The sequence below is a fragment of the Crotalus tigris genome, unplaced genomic scaffold (assembly GCF_016545835.1).
Source record: "Crotalus tigris isolate CLP2741 ecotype Arizona unplaced genomic scaffold, ASM1654583v1 scf7180000018975.1359446, whole genome shotgun sequence".
Lineage (NCBI taxonomy): Eukaryota > Metazoa > Chordata > Lepidosauria > Squamata > Viperidae > Crotalus > Crotalus tigris.
The window spans coordinates 26,637-34,325 of NW_024097306.1; the positions used below are offsets into that span (position 1 = coordinate 26,637).

The following is a 7,689-nucleotide window of genomic DNA, read 5'->3' on the forward strand; positions in this document are numbered from 1 at the left end:
TTTTTTTTTCATAACAACAACCCTGTGAGGTAGGTTGGGCTGAGGGAGAGTGACTGGCTGCTTTCATACCTAACATGGAATTAGAACTCTCCTGGTTTATAGACCATCACCTTAACCACTACACCAAACTGGCTCTCCAGATGCTATTGAATATTGAAATGGTTGATAACAGCCTTCATTGAGATCTTTTTTCCCTACTTACTGATCTAACCTTTCCTCTTTGGATCTCCCAGTGGTTTCTCATCCAAACACTAACCCGGTCTAAACCTGCTTAGCTTTTTTTCCAAGCTCAACTGAGGTCAGCCAGGTGCTGTTACCGGCTGTGAAGGTTTGCCTAGTGGAAATTAAGGAGATGTATTGTCTTCTGCAAACAATAACAACAAAATAGTCTTGCCATGTTTATTATCTCCCTTCCCTGAAGTGTTCTGTTCTGGGGATGAGATCATGAGATTCTAGCCTCAATTAACATTTACCTGGCTGGATAAAGTAAACCTCACCCCAAGGGGAATCTGCAATTTGTGGTTTCATGTTCTTAAGTTATTTGAACTGCTATAGTAGTGTTTGAAGAACAGTTAAGCTCTTTGGGAACCGAACTGAACCTGCACGTTCCAGATCTGTTAGAACATCAGTGGCAGTTCAACTTCTCCAGATTCACTGGTTTGAAGAAGACTGTCCATAAAACAAATATGTGTTGTCTTGCATTGAACACCCCTCCCTCACTTGTGATGGGAAACTGGCAGCTGGCCTTTATGTAACAGGAGGCCTAAACAAGGCAAGATGGTGGCCATGTTCATGTGAACAAAGCTACCATCTTGACTCTTTTTGACAACCCAATCCCTCCAGACGAGCTAGCAAGCAGAACTTTAAAAAAAAAAAAAACCTTTATAATAGGATATAATAACAATCACAGGAAGGCAGGAGGCATGTTCAAATTCCATGAAAATTATATACTGGAGAATATTTTTTGGAACAACAAATCAAGTTTATTAGCTTAACAGTCGCCACACAAAAGGAATAATTTTTAAGACATTAGACAAAAACAATGATTCTTACAGAAAGCTATGTATGACATTTGCAAGAAAGCTGGCACAGAAATATAACCTTTTGGTTATGGATGTGCTCCTTAAATACTTCTAATTTGTTCTGTTGCTGTAAACAGACCTTCCCCTAGGTCAGGGGTCTTCAAACTTGGCCCTTTTCTGACTTGTGGACTTCAACTCCCAGAATTCCTCAGCCAGCTTGAGGAATTCTGGGAGTTGAAGTCCACAAGTCAGAAAAGGGCCAAGTTTGAAGACCCCTGCCCTTTGTGATGATCTCCAGTTATTAACTTCTATGCCCAGGTTTCACGGGTAGCATGACCAGCAAACAAAATTCTGGCAATAAAGTTCAACTTATTTGATAAGACAGGTTGGGTGCTGTAAACTATGCTCCTGACCCAATACCTAGGCTTAGCAAAAGAATGTATTGTGCAATACTCTCATATAAAAACATGCAAAGAAAAAAATGTTACCATCTCTGGGTCAAATTTGTCAAAATAACAGCTGCATGTAAAAATGGCTTTGCTCCAGCTCTGACAGCTGCCATTTTGACTTTTTGGACTCCCCCTGGTTGTTCTCAATAAGAAAATACAGCACAAGGACTGTTTATTGAAGAACCATGGCCTTCAAGTAAGACTTCATAATTCTGCAATCAACGTAATGCTAAGAAGCCAGTTTTTAAAAATGAGCAATCAAAGAGATTTACAAAAAGGAACACCAACTTTGAGAGGATATCTAACCATTCTAGTTATTTACATTTTTATTCAACTAATATTGGGTAATGATTAGGGAAAATAGCCTGATTTTGATATATGTTTGTGTAACCATGGCCAGACTAGTACCATAAGTTACTTACGAATTCAACTGAAATATCATTAGAGGTTATGGTAAGAATGTTGCAGAATAAAAACTGAAATTGTTCAGTCCCAACTCAGACATTTGTTTGGAACTAAGCAAATCTGCTGAAAATCTTTGGGGCTGATTTCTGAATTAGTACTTGATCCTTGTAGATACTCTTTGTTGTGTACAATTCAACTTTTTAAACAGTAATTAGTGTATGAAAACACATGCATGTCAAAATGTAATCTCATGTGAATTTCTAGGCTATGACTCTATAACTCTTGCACATTTTTAAAGCGTCTGATGCTGTTCATCCAGCTGACCTATATTGAATAATTTGTTTCCTTAGTGAAAAACCAGCATTGTTTCATCCCCCAAATTGCCATCTTAATGTAACTTTTAATCTGCATTTTCTTTTCTAAAGCTTATATTATTTATAAAGTTCTAACACTGTTAGGAGTCTATCACCTTTAATGTATAAACAGAACTATATTTTCTTAACTCATAACTAAACTTGTACCGATTCATTCTGTAAAGCTAAGAATCTGTTACTTTCATTGAAGAACATTTGAAAACCTGTTAAAATCTACTCTGATGCAGAATGTTTTGAACATTCATACTGAATATTTAGTCATGGTTAATAACCTGAAAACAAGCTCCCACAAAAATAAATATACCAAAAACGTCTTACCCATAGGGCATATATTGTAAAGTTGGTATTCTAGCTGTACCAGCTTCACTCATAATTTAAGGGCATTGCAATATAATTAATTATAAAACCAATGAACATCTAGTAGAGTACATTCATTTCAACAAAACAAATCCATATGTAACATATTTTCCTGGTTTTCTCCAGGTAGGTTTCCAAACTCCAAAATAAGAACAAAAGAGCAGAGGAACTGATTTGCATTTTTCAAGAAAACCAGAGGCCACACACAAAAATCATTTTTCCTATGCATGAAACGGTGCTTAATATCCAACACTGAATAGGATTTCAGCTCGGACGGCTGTTTTAGATTCCTTCATTTCCCAGGACCAATTCACCATTGTCAGTCACCAGTAACATCCAGTCTTCTCCTCTCTCATTAGCTCCATTTGCATTCACCCACAAACTTCCTGAAATGGTGGCTGAGAATATTACACAGGAGCTTTTGTGGTTGTTGATGGAAACAAGCAACAAAATCCTTTAAACATTTCATCTCTTCCACCTCATGATGGTTCTTTTTTATAAATCCGAGTACAAAAAGTTTGCATCTTCACAGACATCCTTTCCTTCCTTTCCTGTTGTTTTTCAATTTCCTTTTCTCTTCTTTGAGACTCTTTCAAGTTCCTGGGCAGAAAAGCTTGGCAATCAGGTTCAGGATTCTCTGTCGGAGGTTCCACTTGTCCCCCATTCTGCGCAGCTGCACAGCTATCACCACGGAACGCTCTGCAAAATACATAAGCACATTATTGCCAATTGCATTGATTATCATGAAATGATCGTGTTTCTTTCAGCCTCCCTAATGCACTCATCCCGACTCTGTTATGGTCTGTTATGCGCATTGACGGAATTCCTGTGGCGTTCCCCATTCAGTTAAACGGAGGGTGATAAATGCTTGGTGAGAAGACTCCCTAAGTTAAATTAAGAAAGACAGTCTCCAGGCAGGTGAGCTTAGGATTCAGGCTATAAGGTCCTTCGACTTGAACATGTGTATGAAATGAATCACTGCTATGCCTAGCGGGTATGTACCTGCTGAAAGTGCCTTGTAAGAAATTTACCCAGAAGACAATTGTCCAAATGATACCCACCCATCTCCTTATGCTGGATTAGAGCTCTCTTTAACAACAAGGAAAAGAAGTGGAGGATCGACAGCAAACAGCACTGGAACATTCAGAGCAGTAAATTACGCTAACACCAATTAGGGGCAGAACTGGGTTCTCCCGGCAGAAGATCCCATGGTTTATCCTAGCACCTCCTGTTCAAGAGATCAGACAGGAAGAAGGTTGGAAAGAGGTCTCCACAGAAGTCCTGGAGGGCTTCTGGCACTGCAGACATCACGGAACAATCTCTCCAAGGCAACTTCCTAGGTCCTTAAAATGCTGCAACTTTTCACAGAGGTAGGACTTCCCTTTACCTTCAAGTGGAAGCTGCAGTTTTTTCTCTCCCCCCTCCCCCGCCACAAATAATAAAGCCTTTGCAAGCAGATTTAGATCCCCCTCCCCTTCCTTTCAGACTGTTGGATCTTAGCAACTGGCCAATGGAAATACAAGCCAATGGGGGGGGAGGAGGAGGGGAAAACAACCTCCAAGCAAAAAAATCACCCAGAACATCAAGTGCCCTGTGTAGCCTTCTATAACAAAGAGCTCTAAGGGTATGGATGGGGCTGGCCAGGTCTGCTGTAATAGGAGTTGGCATCTAAGACGGTCTTCTCAGCGCACACATAAGACTAGGTCTAAGGTCTTTCTACTATACCAGTTTTCTCAACCTTGACCATTTTAAGGCATGTGGACTTCAACTCCCAGAATTCCACAGCCAGCATTGCTGGCTGTGGAATTCTGGGAGTGGAAGTCCACATGCCTTAAAATGGTCAAGGTTGAGAAACACTGTACTATACTGAACTTGGTGCCTTTCTGAATAATACGGTCCACTTTCAGCTCCAAAAGCCCCCTTCCAGAGAGGCTCGGGGTCCTCGTTCCCAGAGAGCCCAGGAGCTCCAACAGCTGGATCTTCAGCCAGCAGGTGATCCATAGCATCCAGCCCAGGTATCACCTGCTTAACCTGGGCTTGGTGATCTTGGGAGAGAAAGAGGAAAAGGAAAGAGACCGACTGCAGTTGAGAGGACAGATCAGAAGATCGGGCTTTGATCGCAGATTCCGACATGTCCTGGCACCTCATCTCATGCCGAGGGGCGAATTCAAGAACCAAGGGCAGATTCTTTCGAGGAGAAGACACTGGCTGCGCTCCGGGTGAGAGGAACCGGCTCGGCGCTCCCGTTTCATCCGCCACCATCCATCCCCGATCGCCGCGCCTCGCTAAGAAGTGCTGCCTCTCGGCCGCTTAACCCGCCCGCGCAGCCTGAGAACAGCCTGATGGGGGCACCGGGACCCGAAGACAAGAGGCGCCTCTCCGGTCCAGGCCCGCCCGCCCGCTCGCCCGCCCGCCTGGAAGCCAACAGAGACGGGGCGCGCCCGGCGAATTACTACCTGAGGGCGCCGAGTTCTGCAGCGCGGGCTTGCGCGGCATTTTGGTCGGCATCATTTCGGGAGGGAGGCTGAGTTCAGGGCTTAGCTTCTTCGACTCGTGCGCTTCGAAAGGCCGGGACTGGCAGGGACGCGCGCCGGTCCGCTCCGCTCGCCGCCTGCTTCTCAAAAGCCGCCTCTAGCGCGGCCGCCCCGAGCTAAAGCGAGGGCCGGGGGGTTTCCCCATGACGTCACCGCGGAGTCCTCGCCTCCTTGCCTGGCGAGACTTTCGCCCGCCAGCCAATCAGCGCAGAGTACCCGGGCAAGCGGGGACAAGTTGCTGGCCGGACGAAGCAGAAGCGGGAGGGGGAGGGTTGGGCGGGTGGCAGCGCGTCCCAGAGCGGGCTGGGCGGTGGAGGTGGTCGGTTCCCGTTCCCCACCCCGCCCCCTGAGGCTGACCTCGGTTGCTCGACGGCGGAGACTCAAGAAGGAAGGCAAAAAAAGGCCCAGGAGCGGGAAGAAAACAAACCCCACCACGCCCCTGTACGTGGAAGCCAATGCCAGGGAGGCGCCGGGGGCAGCCCACAGCGGGCCCAAAATGGGAGGAACCACGGAAAGGTTGTGTTCACACAACCATCAGGAGCCCAGGAAGCCTCTTAGCGATTGCATTCGAACTACTTGCCAAGCGAGCTTCGTGTGGTTGCCCTTCCGCCTCCTTCTGTCTCCCCTCGGATGAGTTGAAGGCTCGTTGTGTTTATTCCGCGCATCCGGAAAACAGGCTATTTCATTTCCCACCAGGTTAAGCAGGTTGTCTGAGTACAGTACAGCTTGCTCTTCCTTTCCATGGGAAAGGAAAGAGGGAAGAGAGGGGTGAGAAGAGAAACTAAGATATGTTCCCAGAAGTTTGGGCTGAGAGTCCCCCAAAAAATATTTTGCACAGAGGCCCTCAACTCTGGCCACTCCTCCAGTTTCTGTTTGCAGGGTTCTTTGTTCAATTGGTTGGCTTTAAAATATATAAAGCTACTTCTCAACTTATAACCATTCAAAATCACAACAGTACTGGAAAATATGACTTGCATATAGGACTGTAGCAGCATCCCCACAGCCACATGATCACAGTTGGCAAGCAGCATATATTTATGACAGTTGTAGCATCCCAAGGACATGTGCTTGCCATTTGCAATCTTGCCAGCCAACTTCCCGCAAGCAAAGTCAATGGGGAAAGCCAGATTCACATAACAACCATGGGATTCACTTAAAAACTGCAGTAATTTGCTTCACCCCGGCAAAATCGGTTGTAAAATCAGATGCGACTGACTTAGCAACTGCCTTGCTTAGCAACTGAAATTCTCATTCCAGTTGTGGTTGTAAGTATTGCATTGCAAGTTTTGTTGCAGGAAAATACTTTTTACCCTCATGAAGGCTCAACCTTGTACCTATAAGATCACCCTACCATATAATTTGTTAAGGTTTTTCCCAGCCAGTCGGCATAAAACAGTTATTCTCCAAATTGAGCCTTCCCTTCTGCTTTCTGAAGCCTTGGATGTTGACAGTGGTGAGGTTTGAACCCACCCTGACATCCCTCAGTTCAAGACAACTTATGTCGTCTTTTTGAGCAACTGTTGTGTGTGGTAGGCAAGATTAAGACGTAATAACTCTTCCCACTGTGATATTTGGCCTGTAAATCTTGGTCTCTCCAGTTGCATTCCAACCCTTTAACTACTCTACTTCTGTAAAACTGAGCTTCCACCTCAGCGCCGTTCTTAATTACAGCAATGCAATGTTCCTTGTCTGATTGCAGACACCGTGGCCTATTTCTGCAAAGTTTTCTCATCTCTACTTCTGTAGAGCTGAACTCATACATCCAGTGGAAATGTTGCTGAATCTCTTGTTCTTTCCCTCAGGATGTACGTCCACACAGACTTCTACTGAGCTTCTGCACATTCTCACAGTCATTTCAGACTATTAGACATATTAGAAAGTTGACAATGCAATCCTGTTGCCTTTTACAGGTATTTGCAGTGCCCAGAGGAGTTGCAAAGCCTGGACTCTGAATAAAAAGAGAAGTTGCCATCTCAGGAGTGAGATTTCATTTCGCAATCCCTCTAAAATCTTGTTTCGTCCTCTTCCCTCTTGTTTCATCCTCATTTCTCAATCGCAGCGACTTTAAGACATGTAGACTTCAACTCCCCAACATCCTCAGCCAGCTAGAATAGATAGATAGATAGAATTCTGTGAGATGACAATCCAGGCATCTTAAAACTGCTAAAGCTGAGAAACCAGTGCTCTTCGGTGTCAGACCTCTGGTGTTGAGAAAGGCCTGAAAAAGAACAAACAATGGAAAGGCAATTGTGGTTTCTTTTTAAGTCAGAGAAAAAGAAAACGCCTTTTTTTGGTTCCTTCTTTCCTCTTCGTGTGAGCCCAAGGAGCGTTTGGGATGGAGTGATTCTTCCACTTTTTCTCCTTGTCCTGAGAGCATTGCTCTGCTTAATTATTCATAAGCTGAATTGTCAGTTAGCATGAATCATACACAGAACACAGAAGAACAAGAGTTGGAAGGGACATTGGAGTCCATTCCGGACAAATGGTTGTCCAATCTCTTCTTTAAAAAACCCCCAGGGATGGAGCACCAACAACTTCCAGAAGCAAG

General features: G+C 44.5%; 1 protein-coding gene across 1 annotated transcript; it reads right to left on the bottom strand.

The window, feature by feature from the left end:
• Positions 1-960: 960 nt before the first annotated feature.
• PMAIP1 (phorbol-12-myristate-13-acetate-induced protein 1) lies at positions 961-5,370 on the bottom strand. Its single transcript, XM_039358096.1, has 3 exons — positions 5,064-5,370; positions 4,480-4,652; positions 961-3,367 (listed from the first exon to the last, which is right to left on the bottom strand). The coding sequence occupies exons 1-3, from the start codon at positions 5,116-5,118 to the stop codon at positions 3,200-3,202; spliced, it is 396 nt and encodes a 131-aa protein (XP_039214030.1). The 5' UTR covers positions 5,119-5,370; the 3' UTR covers positions 961-3,199.
• Between the last annotated feature and the right edge of the window lie 2,319 nt (positions 5,371-7,689).

Excerpts from the sequence above, each read along its gene's own strand:
- PMAIP1 (XM_039358096.1), bottom strand. The coding sequence starts at position 5,118 with ATGATGCCGACCAAAATGCCGCGCAAGCCCGCGCTGCAGAACTCGGCG. Across the intron at positions 4,653-5,063 it reads GCAGAACTCGGCGCCCTCAG|ATCACCAAGCCCAGGTTAAG; the intron begins GTAGTAATTCGC and ends TTCTCTCCCAAG. Across the intron at positions 3,368-4,479 it reads ATTATTCAGAAAGGCACCAA|AAACACGATCATTTCATGAT; the intron begins GTTCAGTATAGT and ends GGAGGCTGAAAG.